Below are 18,127 nucleotides of genomic sequence, written 5' to 3'. Positions count from 1 at the left end.
GTCCTTCCAACCATCCTTCTCCATTTCTCCCTTTCATGTTCATAAGTTTTACAGTTCATCAGTACATGTTCTACATTTTCTTTTTCTCCACATCCTTCACATTTATTATTATTTTTTCCTCCCTGTTAAATATACATTGTCATTTAAATACATATGACCCATTCTTAATCTGATCATTATTACTTCTTCCCTTCTGTTAATCCCTTAAAATTCACTTTAAACTACCTCGACGGGCGTGTAGCCCTTAAGTCATGTAAAAAAAACACCAAAAAGTAAGCAATTATATTGTTTTTTTGTGTGTTTTTTTTGTACGTGAATAAAGGAATACACGTCCGTCGAGGTAGGTTAAAGTGTATTTTTGGTACAAAACTAAAGGGATAAACAGGGATTGACTATGGGTATGCTGGTCTGACGGGGGTATGTTGATCTGACAGAACACCGGAAGTAGTTAACGGGTTGTGTTTCCTCGGTAAAACGGCGAAAGTGAGTATTTATTGGCTGCAAACAGTCCAAAGGGCACAGTCCCCAGCCTGGCTGCTCTAATCATTCCTACTAATCGGGGATTATAAGTACTGGTTCAGCAGGTAGGCAGTTGGGAAGCTTTGTGTTATTGATTCATTTCACCAAATATTAGGAATTTTTACTTGACAAAAATGTTATGACACGTAGTTTATACCTAACTGACTCGTTCTTACATCCTCTTTTTTTTTTTTCTCCACACGTTGTTTACAAAGTCCCCAGGTTTTAGCTCCTAGTTGTTTATTCGGGCTGCTGACTTTGGAGTAAAACCAGTTTTCATTGCTAAGTAGGTCAACCTAGTAGAGACTGAATGCATGCAAACAAAGATCAATTTAGACTTAGACAACTTTTATTGTCACTTTGTTTACACAAAATGTATACAAAACGAAATTTTACTATTTTGTACTATTTTACTAAATAGTACAGCTTTCATGACAGTTTCATTCCATAAAAGTGCAGCATTGATCAAATGTAAACAGAGTGGGAGAAAAAACATGGTGCAAAAAACACATTGATATGAAAGATTCAGAGCATTAAATCTATATGGTGCAATTCTGCAGTGTTTTGGTTTGGTGTTATCAGTGTGATGCAGAGTTTGTGACATGATTTTTTCAGCTGTTTGGTGGCGGGGGGGTGCTGCAGCAGATGCTGTGAAGCCTCTTCAAAGAGGGCAGCAGGGAGAACAGTCCATGGTGGGGGTGTGAGGGGTCATTGATGATGTTATGGGCAGCGCTGGGATGAAATGTCTTTAATGGAGGGACGAGGAGCCGCGATGATCTTCTCTGCTGTTCTCACCACTCTCCTCACCTTATTCTAGTCTGAGGCGCTGCAGCCTCCACACCACACATGAGACAGCAGGTCAGAACGCTCTCTATGGTGCTTCTGCAGAAGGTGGTGAGGATGGGTGGGGGCAGGTGGGCTCTCCTCATCCTCTGCCAGAAATAAAAGCACTTTTGTGCCCTTTGACCAGTGAGGTGGTGTTTACAGTCCAGGTGAGGTTTCTGTGATGTGCACCCCCAGGAATTTTAAAGCCTTTAAAACAGATTGTCTTGGATTTGGGTCTGGACTTTGACTAGGCCATTCTAACAAGAGAAAAAAAGTTCAAATTTTGCGTATTCAAAAATGTAACCTTTGAGTTTACATACCTACGAAGATTCTCAGTCCTGTTTTTAAGTCATATTGCCTTTCATCCAAGAGGCTTCCTCAGTTCTAACTAGTGGTAGGGAGCACTGAGATTAATACAAGCCTTATTTGGACAACTCTAATCACTATTATTTAAACTGCTCAGGTCTGAAGGATTTTGCAGCCCTGAACAGGTTATCTCTAAGGTAGGTTGGTGACCTGAAAAGCACCCATAGATCAGGATTTTGTCAGCATCATGGGGCTGATGATGTTGTATTTAAGGTGATGTAAGAATATGGAATGATTGACCAGTGTCTGGCAGTTGTGGCTGTTTATATGTAGTTTGTTTTTTCTTTCTTTCTGTCTTTTCTATCAATAGATGAGACTGCCTCTCCGTTCCTGTTTCTTCTTCAGAAGTTTTATTGCCCAGAAACAAACAGCGGATGCACAGAAGAGAGGCTTAAGTGGTGCTGGGATGCGTTTGGTTCAGTTTCGTCACAGCGGGGAGGGCGATTGTGTCAGAGTTGGAGTGGAGCAAAGTGATGGGCAAGGTGTTGTTGATCTGAAGGCGTTTGACCCTTCAATGCCTTCAACTGTGAGAGAGCTTCTGCAGCTGGGAGATAAAGGCCTGGAGTTTGCTCAAAGGTTTGGATTTCTTATTTTACAGATTTAAAAAAATAATAAAAATCAATTCTTCTTTTTGCTAGGATCCTTCTTATAAGAAACCTTTTAAAAATCTCTTCACCTATTATTCATTTTCTGTGAAAGTCTCTAAATAAGACCCCCTCCTCCTCAGAGCATTGGCATCTGGTCAGTGTGTGGTCGACAGAGCAAACATCCAGCTTTTACCCCCGATTTTGGCCCCAGAGAAAGTAGTGTGTGTTGGCATGAACTATCGGGACCACTGTCTGGAGCAGAATGCGCCCATCCCTAAAGAACCAATCATCTTCAGCAAGTTTCCCAGTGCCCTCACAGGACCATATGATGACATTATTCTGCCTCCAGAGAGCCAGGTAAAAAAAAGATAGCCTCAATACTGAAAGGACTCTTTGAAACAGAGAGAGAATGTTGCAAAAGCAGCACACTATGGGACTCTGTTACCTCTTATATCAATAGAATTGATCAGGACTGACAGATGAGCAAAGAGCAAAGAGGCATTGATGGAACAACCTATAATCGCTGCCTTAGCATCTGAAGGCAGCATATAATTCAGACCTAACAATTTGCAGCCACAAAACACATCTTACAATTAAATCTTATATTTTAAAGCACTAAAACCTAAAAATCCTTGTAATTATTAATCTTAAATCTAAATCCTAATCAGTTTTGCTATTTTTTGTTAAGTTAGTAAAAGTGGTGACTTGTAATGCAGACGATGACTCCCTTTGGTTGGATAGATGCCTCACTGATTGGCTGCATGGTGTAGGCATTCTTACATTTCCAAAGATCCTCTATGCCAAGGTAGTTCTTATCACAAGCCAAAAAGGTTTTTTCCGTTTGCTGTAGGATATGAAATTGTTTTGAACCTTTGCTTTAAAAGCAAAAAAGCCAACACAGAGGGGGGAGGATAAATCTGTTTATATCAGTTTATGATTGACGTAGTGGAACTATCGGTTGCAAAGATTTCATGACAGATAACCCTTGTGGAGTTCTACTGTGGCTTTCTTTGTTTCACTTTGACTATTGGTTTTGTGATTTGCTTTTTTCTCAGTGTCTGAACTAAATAAGTAAATAATTTCAAGGTTCCACTTTCCTTAACCTCACTGTTCCCACACTGTAATGATGCGAGGTAGAGTTAGAATATTCCAGCTTAAAGATGAAGTGGCTCTTTTAGCAGCTAATCTACGCAGGGCAGCAGTCTCTCTTTATGAGCTAATATCCAAGTCGTGTGAATCTAGTTTTTGGCCGTAAGAGGTCCCCGACTTAGTTCAGCTTTTAGAAGTAGTGCGATATGCGGTGTTGTAAAATGGGCGGCAGCCAGATGGGAGAGGCTGCTTTCTCTTTAAGGGCAAGTGTTTTTTTCGGGATTGAAAAAAACTGATTAGTCATGGTACATGGTATCATGGTGCATGGTACTTTAAATGTGTTATTCTACCAAATATTACGCCCTAACAGTCCTTTCTGGTTGTGTTATTGCGAAGGCGAAAATACACTATTGCCAGCTTTAATTTACACCATTGAAAAAGAAAACGTTGTAGAAATAATTATATGAATTCGTAATGCTTTGCAATACACCTTGTCAACAACAAAAAAAAAAAAAACCTTTTGCCTAAATCAAAAAAAAAAATCAGAATAGTTTTTTAATCTGTCAGTTATAAAAAGGAGCATAAATTGAATATTCTGCCCAGGAAAAACAATATATGTATATATCAATGGGGATGTCTCATTGAATGCTAGGGAGGCTAAACCTACCCTGTAAATTTCCTAAAATTCTAGGTAAAATATGCATTGTCAAACTTAATAGATGTAGTCATTAAACTGCACTAAATATGTGCCTAAATTGATGAGTATGTTGCGCTCTCGGATGTGATCTCCTTCACTGTGGAGCAGCTGAACGCTGGTGGTCAGCCTCTATGAGAAATCCCTGTGAGCTTTGTCTTGGTCTATTGAGGTAAGCAGCAAGAAAGTAGAGCCTTGATTGGATAACACGCAAAAATAAAGTCACCTCCAGGGAGGTTAACCTCTTAGAGGGTCTATGGAGCAGGGCTGGGTCAGGAAGCTGGCTGCTAGATGCCATTTGACAAACATACTCAAGTGGCCAGAGAGCAGAGAGTCCAGCAGAAAAAGTGATCATTCAGGGAAAAAATACATCCCTGTGCTGAACTCTTGCCGCCATTTCAGGAGTTTATTATTTCAGATCGCTTCACAACAGCTATTTTCACCTGTGGTAGTGTTGTGTTTGAATATATGTTAATGCACTACATGACGTTTGGATTTAATCAACACCATTGAGCCTCTTCTGTTTCGGCAGCAGCAGCTGCCACTCATTTATATTTATATATATATATAATAACTTGCTTTGAACTAACAGGAATCTTTTTTGTGAATAAGGGAAATCTGCTAGTATGGATTCCTAATACCCGTAATTTTTAACACATGAAATCAAGGAAACACTTTCCTGAAATTGGTGCATGTGGTTAAATGTATTCATAGCTTACATAGTACAAACTAATTATGTCCAGAAATTAAATAACATTTACCTCTGGAGTAAAAACGGGACCCGTTATAGAGTTAAAATGAAGGCCACTAGATGGCACTGTGGTATAAGATCTGATTGCTAACTTCTTGCTTTATTTCCTAATAAATGGCAGAATTTTAACTTGCAAGCAAAACAAGTGCACCTTGCATAGGAGAGGGAAATCATGTCTTATATGAAATGTAAATAATACAAATTACCTTCATCTGTGTAACAGCTGTAAACTTTCACTTTGATAGAATTTAAAACGGCTGATAAAACTGAGATTTTTTTTATATTCACCCATCTCCCTAAAACCGATGATGTTACACAAAGATGTTATATGGTGCTCTAAATTTAAAATCTCAGCATCCTCTATGAAGCATCTTTTTTGTTTTGCTGATCAAAGGTGCAATGCTCTGAACTTCCATATTAATGCCCACAATGTTTACATTTGATCACCGCTGCACTTTAAGAAATGGAAATGTTATGAAAGCTGTACAAAAGGAAAAAGCGTTTTGCATACAGTCTGTGTGCAAAATGACAATAAAAGTTGTCTAAGTAAGGCTGTCATAGCCGGCCTGTAAATCCCTTGGATGTTCTAGTTCTCCTCACAGCGATAAATTCTCAGAAGGAAAATCTAGAACCCTCCCTCACAACTTTGATAAGATCAGATTGAAGAGGTTGTCACCGTGTTCCTGATAGTTTTTGTATTTGAGCAGTAAGAGACATCAAACTGAATGGATGCTACTATCTTTCAGACTGCTGTCCTCAGCTGGGAGACTAATCTCCCGTTGGCTGATTATAGATTCCCTTTCACTGAAATGGTGGGAGCAGCTGTCTTGTTCTCCAGTTATCGGACTCTTTCTGCAGTTAGAGTGCAGCTCTGTGGTTTACATGCAGCCATGGGTGGAGATTGCTGATCACACTTTTGAACAGTTTGTCCAAAAACAGGTTTAAATTAATTGGAGATTTTCTGTAAACCAAAGGGGATTAAAATTGCCCATACAGGTTTAGTTTTATACATGCCTCCAAAGTCTCAGCTATGTGTTGGTAAATTCAGGCCGATACTCAACTACTTGGTTGAACTGGTAGAACCTACCAATCAAAGCCTTTGTCCCAGTCCATCCGTGGAGGCTTACTTAAAGGTCATCTTAGCCTCAGCAGCCTCAAACAGAAAGAACCTGATGGATGCATATTTTAAAAGATGAACTGTCTCCCTGTGTTACTTGGGATTATGCCCTGGTAGAAATGATGACTCTGATGCTCACCTATTTATCTGCAGTCTGAAGTTTAACAACTGCCTCAAGAACAAAAAATCACCAGATGAGAAGATTCTTTAAGAAAAATGAACAAACCATCCAGTAACTTCTACTCAAAACAAGACTTGGCTGTGTACGAATGGATTAAACTATTAATTGTTTGGAAGAAAGAGAGGTCAATATCCTGGTATTATTGCTAATGACAGACTGAAATAAGGCAAAGGTATGAGCAAGCCTTTTTTTCTGATCAGCAAAGATCTGCAGCTCCATTTTGAACTTAAACCCCAACACTTTGATCACCTAACTTTTGTAATTTTACTTAAAACAATATAGATCTGTCCCCCAAATGTATTTCCTATTATAAAAGTTGGAGAATGGCTAAATAAGAGCAATTGGATTCTATCACAGCCTGACAGAGTCATGTGCCCTGAGCCGCCTCAGGATGCAGTATTTCTGTATTGTTGAGGATAAACAGCAGGAGGAGCAGGAGGCGTGTGGGCTCAGCCTCTGCTTTTCATTCTCCTAGCTCTCTCTGCAGATATCTGCCCATGGCTATTAAATACTACCTGAATGGTTTTATTTACATATTTTTGGACTTACAGCCATCCTTCCACAAAGCTGTCATGTTTTCAGTCAGGATTCATTCCTTATTACTCTGACAGGAGAGGAGATTAGTGTTGTTTTCTTTCTTACACATAAAGTCCTGCCTGAGCTTTTTTAATCCACATCAGAAAAGCATCTAGTTGTGATTCTTATTAAAATCAAGATGACTGCCTGGAGCTTTAAGTGCAGTGAAACCTGATAACAACGTTAAGAATATAGATATTTCTAAATATTTGATATACCTATGATCTGTTCTTTCATTTCACAGAATAATTCCCATTGAAGATTCTGTTAACAGTCTTAATTGGCAGACAATTCAAAGAGACACATCTAAATTGGACTATTTGTGGTAAAGTCTAGGAGATTTGTTTAGTTTTTCCACTCCTGACCAGACATTGGTGGGTTGTGATATCATGTAGTCAGTCACATATTTTTAATTTAAACCCAGACCATTGGATATAACAATCCAAGATCCCAGGTCTGACCTCTGTGGCTGAATGAGACATCAGGACCTACCTTGTTCTCCCCCATAGAGCCTTAAACTACCCTAACTAGTTTACTGTGGAAAAATAATCTACAGAGAGGTGTTTAATGGTGTATCTCTTTCTGAATAAAGCCGGTGATTTTAATAATACTATAAAAATACCTTAAAAGATAAATAAAAAGATAGAACAAATCAAATAAAGAGATATAACTTTTGACCAGATTTTCTCTGGAAAGAGGAAAAAAACTGTTAGTGTTATATGTTCTTCTGTTGTCAGACAAGTTTGTTTAAAACATACCTGATGTTATTTAATGACAAACTTCCATCTACTCAGAGATGTCACCAAAACATTACATGTTAAATAAACTTTACCTAAAAAAAAAAAGAAGCACAGTGAAGTTAGTTCTAATGAAAGATCTTTAGCCTCAATCAGGGAAAAGCTTCTGAGATTGATGTGGCAGGTATGCTTTCATTTTCTACTACTGTAGGCCTGAAACAAATCAGACTAATCATGATTGACCTATTATTAAATAATCGTCAACTTATTTAGTAATCCATTAATCGTTAACTGGAGAGTAGAAACCCTAAAACGTGCCTTTAACTGACAGAGCAATCCACTTTGGGCAGTAATTATACCAACATTGTTAAAAAAATATGTAAACATTTTTGCATTCAAAATAAAAATCTTTTTTGTCTATTATTATGCTCTATTCCGCACCCCTCAAGTGGAAAAGCTGTAGGTTGACCTTGTTTAATTTTGCAAAAAGTCTTCTTTTTGGTTGCTTTTGCAATCCGATAATTAATCGAAAAAATAAACAGATTAATCGATTTGTAAAATAATCGTTAGTTGCTGCCCTTAATTCTACATGTACACAGTTCGACAGCCCATATGTCTGAAAGGTTCAGGTTATCGGGAAAGCAAGAAATGCAGCGTTGAGGGATGGATTGATAAAAACAGATCAGATTCAGGAAGATGGACAATATTAGAAATACAAATTTGGATACTGGGACAAAGCCTAATTAATGTAGAGCACAAGGAACTTTATATGAACTTAGAACTTTGTCTGAACTTCTTTGGTATGATTTACTAGATCAATGCAGTTGCTGTGTACATTATATGAATAACAATCCCTCCAAGGCTAAAGTTTTGTAGCCTGACGTAGTCCTAATCAATTCTAGTCAGAATATGAGTCTGATACTGCTCCATAGAGCTGTGATTATGGGGCGTTTCGAACGAACCAGGAAAAAAAATGCCTCTGCACTCAATTGGATAGACCTACAACCAATAAGAGCAACCGAGTGCATGACGTATGTTAAGCGACGCATAGTTGTTGTCAACAAAAATCAAAGCGTGCAGTTGAACGCCTAGAATAACTTCCCGACCTCAAACGTTGTGGGCAGGACTAAGTTCGGAATGGCACTCAGGCTAAAAGTTTTGAACCTTTATCTATCAAAACTATTCCTTTTACTATTCCTCAAACAACTTTTAATATGTCTTGAAATATATCAAGACATATTAAGTTGTTTTACTCAAACAACTATTAATATGTCTTGATATATATCACTGTGTGAGCAGGTAAAATTCTCATTAATGGCAGAATATTCATTAGAATTTTAGGAAAACTATTACCGGTAAGTCTGCAGTGGCCAATATTGTGCAGGTCATCGTGTAACATTTGATATTTCCTTTAAAACGGTCTTATTTGAATTTTATAACACCCTAAATGTATGTGTGAATTTGCTTATAGCTATCAACTGATAAAAAAAGGGCAACTCCGGGTTTCAGTTTTTCATTTTAAGCACTGAAAATATATTTTTCAAGCTATTCTAAACAAATCAAATATTTCCAAATGTTAAAATCTTTAGTTTATGAGACATCTTGGAGTTCTAACTTTGTCCTGGTCTTTTTTAATGAAGGAGGTGGACTGGGAGGTGGAGTTGGCCTTTGTGATCGGACGAAGAGGAAAACACATCAAGGTGAGCCTCACATTCCTGCCGACATGCTCCAGTAAAGCGTTTCCGGTTGAACCGCTTCCATTCTCGCCGTTATGCAGGAAGAAGATGCTCTCTCCTATGTGGCCGGGTTCACCGTGGCCAATGACGTGAGCGCTCGTGACTGGCAGATGAGGCGCAATGGGAAGCAGTGGCTGCTTTCTAAAACATTTGACAGTTTCTGCCCCCTTGGACCCGCTTTGGTAACTGCTGATGCTGTGAACGGTGAGCGGGGACGAGGAGGATGGAGGCAATCTAGTGAATCATGCAATTAACTGTAATTTTGCTGTTTGCTGCGTCACTGAGCTAACAAGCTAAAATCTGAGGAAAGCATGGTTCCCTGGATGTTACAAAAACACAAGATTAGTATGGAGATATACTGTGCATAATTTCTCACTGATTTAGCAGAAACTAGGCTCCAAAAATGAAGATACACATAAAGCAGTAATTATTTAGACAAACTGAATTTGTCTCTCATTTCCATTTAGTTAAACACATAACATTTTTTAGAAATAACCTGTTATGACCAAATGTAAGAATCTGACACTAGTTTGTGCCTTCATGCGTGATTTAATAATTTATAAGATGGACAGATGAATAGTAAAATTGGTTCTATAAGCGTTTAGAAGCCAAGAAACACATTAACCTGAATAACTGCAAAAAACTTGGATCAGGTAGTTAAAACTCTCATACAGACCTCTGAACATTCATCAGAGAAGTAAAAAATTAGAGCCCCCGTCACACCTTACTGATTTAGCCAGTATATGCCTGACATCCCAGAATCTCCTAAAATGCTGGCAAAAAAAAAAAAAAAGAAAGAAAAAGGAACAGGTTTGCAGTCGCAGCAGATTCAGTGTCACGTCTGCTAGGAGGGTTGTTGGTTGTTGATGTGGGCGTGAACGCAGGGAGGATCCATCACACTCACCTTATCACTTCACCCTATGATGGCGATGAAGTCTGGAGGAGTACTGACGGTTTTCTCCTGTGAACACTGCTAATACGCCATTATACCGTAGGTGTAAGTTAGAAACACATTCAGCGGTCGTCTGGAACATGTCATATACGTTGGAGATGAGTTCTTGATAAGTTAGGCATAAGTTATACACAAGTTACTCCGGGTTTGGATAAGCTAGACATCACGACTTATGAGTAACTTACACTTAACGTATGTCAACCATCATATAACTTACCTGTAATTTGTGGCCCACTTGTCAGCATATGCTGACATATGTACTCGCCGTATGTGTGCCAGCATGTTTCAGCGTGCTCATAACTTATCCAATGTATGCCAGCGTTTTTTCCAGATGTTTTGTACGTCCGGGATATGCTGGCTAAATCGTCAAGATGTGACTGGGGCTTAACATTGGTTCAGCCTCTATTAGCAACATTTAACCTTGCAGTTAAAAACATCCTACAGAATAAAAATATCTGTGTGGAATTCACTTTAAAGGGAAAAGCCGTTTTTTTTTTTTTTTTACATTGGCCTCTTGATTTTACGTTATTACATCATGTTCTACTCCTCCATATGAGTTTTGTCATTTGGAGCCTTTCTGACGATATTCCGTTAGGTTATATCCAAGTAATGTGTTCCTTTGGGACTTGAAGGCAAAACAAAAACTAAAGTGTTCATAATTTATAATTTATGTTACGCCAGCATTCATAACATGTAGGCGAATCATATATTTTTTATATTTATATGTTTTAAAAACAAAGTGTCGCGTGTATTACGTCAGGTGGTGGGAAATGCACCTTTAGCTTAAAAAAATTAAAAATTACATTTTCTAAAGCTTTCTTATGTTGTTTGGTTTATCACAACCCACTTTTAGTTTGTTACACAAGTTCTCATTACTAAGAATCTACAGCTTAATGCAGATATAAGAAGGGGAATGGACTCTCTGCACAACTCCACTACTTCCTGAACTTTACAGCTCTTTTTTTACCTGTCTTTCTCTACAGGATGAACTGATTAAGAAATGGTAAAGGCCGGTACTTGTATAACACTTTTTCAAATCATCTTCACTCTACATTCAGGCATTCACACAATCTCAAAGACTCACACACTGATGGAGGCAAACTACATTGTAGCCACAGCAGCCCTGGGGCTCATTGACAGAAGTGGGGCTGCGGTAAACTGGCTCACCAGGCCCCCTGACCACCATCAGTAGGTACGGTGGGTGAAGTCTCTTGCCCAAGGACACGACACTGAAAGCCAGAGCCAGGGCTTGACTTTATAGTGAACTCAGTTAACTGACCATTTAGACAGATGATCACTAGTTTTCGCTCCCATTTGGTCACGGGACTACGGGTCCCCTCATGGTGTCTGTGCCTTTTTTTTCTCACTGCCAAAACAGATGCTTTGCGAGAACTCTCTCAAAGCTTTCTGGGATATTTTTTTTAGTGTTGCGCCGATAACATTTTTTTGGCCCCTATAGTATCGGCCGATACCGATATCATCTGTCTGAAATAGATGTGTGTATATATATATATATGAAGAACTGCATACTACTTGGATGTAAAATAATTGCCATCATGGCTTTGTCAAGCTGCTGCCTACCTCTGTGAAGCAGGAAAGAGACTAATAAAAAGTGAATCCAGTAGAACTTTTTATTACCTACCTGGAATGGGGGACAATTAGTTGAATACATTTTTGGCTCTCAAAATGGTATCGCTGCCCTATTTGTTGGTACTTGCCAACACTGATACCACCATTTTAGTGCTGGATTAGAGCCCTGCCCGATACTGATATCTGTGCAACACCATTTTATTTATTTATTTATATATATATATATATATATATATATATATATATATATATATGTGTGTTCATCTAGTGACCATGGATGATCACTACTTTTCAAGGTATATTGTGGGAAATTTTGAGGGGTTAGGGTAGGCAATCAGGCAGAGCCATGGAGTTGTGCAAAGTTACTCAATTTTCAAATGGATTCATACTTTGGAAAATTTAGCAAGTCTGAACCTGAAAAAGTTTTTTGTGTTTGAAAACATATTCTTTGGTTTAGATGTATATAAATGATGCTTTATTATGATATGAGCATACGTTTTTGTAGCTATTGTTTTGCCAATTCATCAATTTCCTACTAGAAGGAATTACATTTTATATGTAATTATGACATGGTGCCCTTTTATGAGGCGATGAATATTAAATATCTACTTCAAATACTTCTAGGAGCATTATTACTTTGTGCATCATTTCTCTCCCAGATCCTCATAACTTGGGAATTCGCTGCCTGGTTAACGGGGACACTGTGCAGAGCAGCAACACCAGTCAGATGATCTTTAAGACGGCAGCCTTGATTGCTTGGGTCTCGCAGTAAGTCGGACTTGCATCCTCCATCCTTAGTCCCTAATTTACATAATACAGTCCCAGAGTTTAGTGTTTAGTCTCTGAGCTGAAATGAAACACTCCAGCTGAAAGTGATCCAACATGACTGGAACATTATATTCAAAACCAGCCAGCCAACTAATCTGATTTCTAAAGTTTTGGACAGTAAAGCCTTTCCTGGATTACTGAGGAAATGCCTGCTTTTGGCAAGAAAACACATTTTATTGGCTCTTTTTAAAAATATGATTGGCTGTGCTTAATATTTTGAAAGTAAATTTTTCTAATCTTTTGGTTTTGTAACCATATAAAGTTTTTTTTTAATTAAATGCTACTGTAAGATTCTTGATTTTTGTTCTCTCTCACATTTCAGGATTGTCACACTAACTCCAGGAGATGTGTTCTTGACAGGGACTCCTCCAGGTGTGGGTGTTTTCAGGAACCCGCCCATCTTTCTTAAGGTGATTCATGAATGATGCATACATTTCAGAGGATTTCCTCTAAATGACTCAATGCTTTGAAAAGCAAAATCGGACCAGATCACTGAATGGGATAAATCTGAAAATCCACTAATTTTTCCCGTTCTGCATTTAAGCAATGTTCTTTAACTTTTAGCCGCATTCCTGCTCCAACCAACTGAATCCACTTCCCTCATCAGCTTCCATTCAATTCTGCAAAGGCCTGATAAAGAATTTATTTAACTCAGGTGTGTTGTAGAAGGGATGCATCTAGATTTTTTTCTCCATGATTGGAACAAGGGCTGAATCCCAAACCGCTCCTCAACCACTAACCCTAAACTTTGAAGTGTCACACCCAATGAAGTCATACTTGCATCTGTTGAAGGCTCCTGGAAGGGGGTGGGGGGGTGGTTGGGGGGGTATAAATGAGAATGAGACAGCTTCTTCCCTCTAACCAAAAAGGAAAGCAGCCGTTGCTATGGCAACACAGTGATGCCCCCTTGTGCGTGGCTGTAGTTCTGTGGTGCAGGGTAGCATAAAATCAAACATTTGCCCCTTTTTTTAAAGCAAATGTATACGGTCAGAAAAAAAATATTTCAAAAATAACCTTCCCTTTTGGAATTATGTTTTTTTTTCTCCATATACCTAACTTGATGAAGATGCAGCAAACCAGCAGAATTTACATATGGAGCAATGCGTTTCCTCCGCCATTAGGTTGCAGTTACACCGCTGCCAAATTCCAGCGAGCCTGCACTTACTCGCTATTAAAGGGCTAGACAGTCCACGCGCCCTACCCATTACATGGTTTGGGATGGTACCTCATGTGGCGGACCCTCTGCGGGAGCGCGCAAATGGAGGGTTAGTGCTCAGGGTTAGTGTTTAGGGTTCGGTTTGGGCCTAAGATAGAAACTGCATCACACTCAGCCTTATTACAAAATTCAAAGCAAAAATAACCCAATTTATGAAACTCAAAAATAAGGACATGCAGGAATTTATCCCAGAAGTTACTCTGGATTGCCAATAACTGTTTTGGAAAATAGAGCCGAGTTGTGTTTGGAGGTTTAATAGAGCATATTTGGAGGTTAACCAATCAGGCTGGGATTGTTTAACCTCTCTCAAAGGGACAGTATTAACCAGTAAATAAGATAAAAAATAAATCTCACAGTATAAAAGGCTAAATTAAAAAAAAGAGAAAGTGTAAACAGCTGTTCCAGTTCAGCTCTACTCTTCACTAAACAAAACACATCTGTCCTCATGTTTTTAATGAGGTCTTAGATCACAACAAACTTCTTTAACACAGCGACTCATAGTCACCAGAGGAGACTTATAATTAGCACAAAGCCTGGATTTATCTGCTAGCATCAAACTTCATTCCTGTTAATAAATGGGCCAAACGAACTGAAAGAGTTCAGATTATGGTGTGGGAACAGATTCTGGCACAATACTGGCTGGTTAATTAGCAGAGCTTACACTCTGCAGCATGATTCAACTTCTGTTGGAAGCGCTCTCTGTTTTTCTTTCCTTTCTTTTTTTCCATTCCCATTGGATTTGACCATTTTTGACCAAATCTCGAGGCAGACAAAAAGCTAATTAAGTAATAATATTAACAGGAGAGCATTCCTTAAAATAGAACTGCTGGCTTCAAAGCATCCAACATATGATTTACAGTTCCTTGCAGAAGTATTCAGACCTCAGTCCTTTCCAGTTCTCATTTTACAACAAAAAACTCTTTATTGTGCCCAAGAAACTAGAAAATACATAGTTTAAAGCTGAAATAAATGTTTCCTGTTTTTTCCCCTAACAATTTGAGCATTGTAGCAGATATGCCTCCAGCCCTTTGAAGCTGATATATTGTGGAACCAAGTTTTTTGGCTTTATGTCAACTGACTTAAAGAGGATTTTTTTATTTTTTTTTATTTGCTCAATCTCAGTCAGATTCAACAGTATTCCAGATCTCATTTTATTACAACTTCCCAATGTGCTTTAAATCTAAACTGCTCCACTGGAGGTCTGAGTTTAGTGTTTCTGTTCAGTTGGAAGGTGAATAATCTGTGCCTCGGTTGCAAGTCATCTGCAACCTCTATCAAGCTACCTTCTAGACTTCATTCATCTTCATATAAGTTCCAAACACACTGTATCTTTTGAAGTTAAACGCCTCCAAACACAACGGAGCCACCACCATGCTTTATATAAGGGATGATGTGTTCAGCTATGAGGTCATAGTTTTTTCACCAAACAATTGGTTTTGCATGTTGGGAGAAAAAGGTCGACTTTGGTCTAATTTGTTCAGAACCTCTTATTCCTCCTGTTTCCAGTGTAGCACATAGGAGTTCTTATGCCTCAGTGACCTGCCTCCTGGGGGCAGCTGTTTCTCAGAGCAAGCAGTGGTGCTGGGCAAAACACTTTACCTTCTAAAACAAATTCAAAACCACCACAACCTTATTTTTCTTCTGCTTGAATTATGAGCCCCCCTCCACCCCCAAGAGTGTGGTGCAGGTTGCCAAGTCAACAGAGAAGAGTATTCAGTCAACTGTAGATGACAAGTGAAGGCGATTCAGCCTCACCAAGTTGAAGGATGCCGAGGCTTCTTAGGAATGTTTTAGACCATTTCTGGTCCGCTTGTTTTGCTGGCAGACATGCTTCCAGGCTTCTGCTCTTTTTGCCGATTCATTAAGGCAACCCTGGGCGCACTCATATAATTGGCTTAGCAACCAGGAAGTAAACATGGGCTAACACACCTCATCGGAGTAGTTCTGGACCGTATCTACAGGTTTGAAAGGACAGGAACTTAATTTAGACATTGTTGGAGAGGACTGATCGTTTATATGAAGTGTTTCTTCCTTCCTGGTTGACAATGAAAATCATTTTGGTAAATTTTACAGTAAATCTCTTAACTATTTTTTGTTTATTTGTTGCAAAAAAATGTGAGTGAAAAGTTCAAGGGGTATAAATATTTTTATATGGTACCTCAAATTAAAAACTTTGCATCAAAATTCCCCATAATCCGCATTTGGTTTTTGAAAAACAAGTTTTTCTTACAATAGCTCTTAAATCCAATGAAGCAGTAATTCAAAATGAGCTAAAGTCTATTTTTTTCCTTTCAGAAAGGGGATGTGGTTGAGTGCCAGATAGACCAGCTTGGCTCCATCATTAACAAGGTGATATAAACCAGCAGGAAACCAAGAAGATCCATCAACAGTTTCATATACTACCATTACCCCCCCCAACTCAAATAAACAAATACCTATCACAATGAGTTTATTGAACCTTCTGTTTCCATATATTTTATGCTACGGAGAGGGAAAATCTGATATTTTTACTATTATATAAAACTATGTATTTAGCGTCTCAACCCACTGACTCAACATCTGTTAAAGTATCCATCAGTTGCCTCCTACTCATGATGTACAGCAAAAACTGGAAACCTCTCGGCTAACTCAGAGAAAACTATGGTTTGCATATATAGATGACTTATGTGAAAACTTCCCTAAAAAAAGGAAGATTGCACAAAGTATAATACAATATAAAAATGCATTTTACCTAAAGGAATATCCTAATCAATATTAAGAATTTTCTCTCTGCTGGTTTAATTTCCCTTCAGCTCAAATCACAGAAGCCCTCTTTAATTACCACCCAAAGACAGCTTCGGGGAAACTCCAGTAATAAATGTCTTTGGATGTTTTTTTGTTTTTTAGGAGGAACATCTGACTGAAGACACATTTGGTATAAGAATAATTAGATCTCATGTTTTCATATGATAAAGTCATGGCTATCAAATAAACATAAAATTAAGACATATCAAAGGAAACTGAAGAGCAGATAGATTGGTACAAACAATACATTTATGAACATAATTGTTTCCACTGGTGTAAAACCTTTAAATATTGCCTTTTTATAACTGCAGATTAAACATTTATGGTTTATTTCGGATTTCTTTTTTCTATCAGCTCTTGCTGCTTTCATACCATTATTAATAATTGGTTTTATTATCTTTGGCTTTGAGCAGCTCTTCCAGTTCTTTTATAGTGGTTTAAACAGGGAAAAGAAAAGTTCTTCCAACAATTTCTTTTTGTACTCTTAGCTGAAATATTAAGATATTTCTTCCATTTTAAAACTATCAACTTTCATTTCTAGAACTATGGAGACTATAGTGATGGTCAGACCTTTTAGCAGAGATAAAATTTAGTTTTTGTGGTTCTTAATTTTGCTTCTCAGCAAAAAGGCTATCAGCTTGATGACCAATAAGTCTATTTAAACAATATTTAAACTAGTGAAGCAATGTGTGCAAATAAGCTGGACAAAGTGTTTCCTTATATTAGCATTATAACTTGGAACTAACACGTCTCAAATTATCTGAAAAACGGAGAACATCACTGTGGGAGGCACAATAATAGTGTAGAGGGGTTTAAGATGTGCAAGAGTGTCTTCCAGGAGCAACTCCTCATCAGGAACTAGTTGTGTTTTCACCAGGACCATTCAGCAGGTTGGTGTGAAACTTTCAGGCAACATCTTTGTAACAAGAAAGGTAGAAAACAATTACTTTGGTGGAAGAAAAAAAGTCCAAGATTGATTGAAATAGGTTAAATGATAAACAGCACAGAATTTGCAAAATTACTGTTTAACATTCAGCATTTGAAAAAGGAAAGGCGAGCTCTACCATAAGCCCTTTGTACTGCCAACAGTGAAACAATTTGTTGACCAGCGTATATATCATCATAATCACAGAATAACTGGGGTAAATAAGTGGCAAAACATAAGATTTCCATTTTGGATCGGTGGTTTTTGAAGGGCATAGAGTGCATCACATCTCTCACAGGGGAGTTGGTCCTGGAAGTTCCTGGAGACTCCTGCACATCTTAAAACCCACTGTCCACTGGAGATGAGATACAAACAGCTGTGTTTGGAGCCCCACCTCAAACCACCTCATCTCCTTCAAACTCTCATGGCCTTAGGATCACAATATACGGCACTCTTTGAAGCTTATATACACACAACTTTCCATTAATATGCTAACATGTATAAGAATAGTAATTATGCTGTACTTGCTAAGCGATTTATCAAGTCGGAGAACCCCAAAGCGCTTTACCCTACCTTCAGTCATTTATCCATTAACCATACACACAGTTCCATCAGGCCATTTGACCACCAACAACAGGCAAGGCGGCTGACCTG

The 18,127-nt window shown here is 38.3% G+C and overlaps 1 protein-coding gene across 3 annotated transcripts; it reads left to right on the top strand.

Moving 5' to 3' along the window:
- The first annotated feature begins 418 nt into the window (after window positions 1-418).
- LOC107094523 (fumarylacetoacetate hydrolase domain-containing protein 2-like) lies at window positions 419-16,214 on the top strand. Of its 3 annotated transcripts, none has more exons than XM_015390203.1 (8): window positions 419-483; window positions 2,021-2,286; window positions 2,438-2,654; window positions 9,083-9,142; window positions 9,220-9,382; window positions 12,380-12,488; window positions 12,871-12,958; window positions 16,060-16,214. In XM_015390203.1, the coding sequence occupies exons 2-8, from the start codon at window positions 2,021-2,023 to the stop codon at window positions 16,120-16,122; spliced, it is 966 nt and encodes a 321-aa protein (XP_015245689.1). In that variant the 5' UTR covers window positions 419-483; the 3' UTR covers window positions 16,123-16,214. The 3 variants fall into 3 exon arrangements, with proteins under 3 accessions (XP_015245689.1, XP_015245688.1, XP_015245690.1); XM_015390202.1 differs by having other exon boundaries at window positions 442-584; window positions 16,060-16,213; XM_015390204.1 differs by having other exon boundaries at window positions 460-584; window positions 2,056-2,286.
- Window positions 16,215-18,127: the final 1,913 nt, after the last annotated feature.

This window comes from Cyprinodon variegatus, unplaced genomic scaffold (assembly GCF_000732505.1).
Source record: "Cyprinodon variegatus isolate N-32 unplaced genomic scaffold, C_variegatus-1.0 Scaffold488, whole genome shotgun sequence".
In the NCBI taxonomy this organism is placed as follows: Eukaryota; Metazoa; Chordata; class Actinopteri; order Cyprinodontiformes; family Cyprinodontidae; genus Cyprinodon; species Cyprinodon variegatus.
Note: the sequence above shows the minus strand (reverse complement) of the source record. Positions and strands in the feature narration are given on the sequence as shown.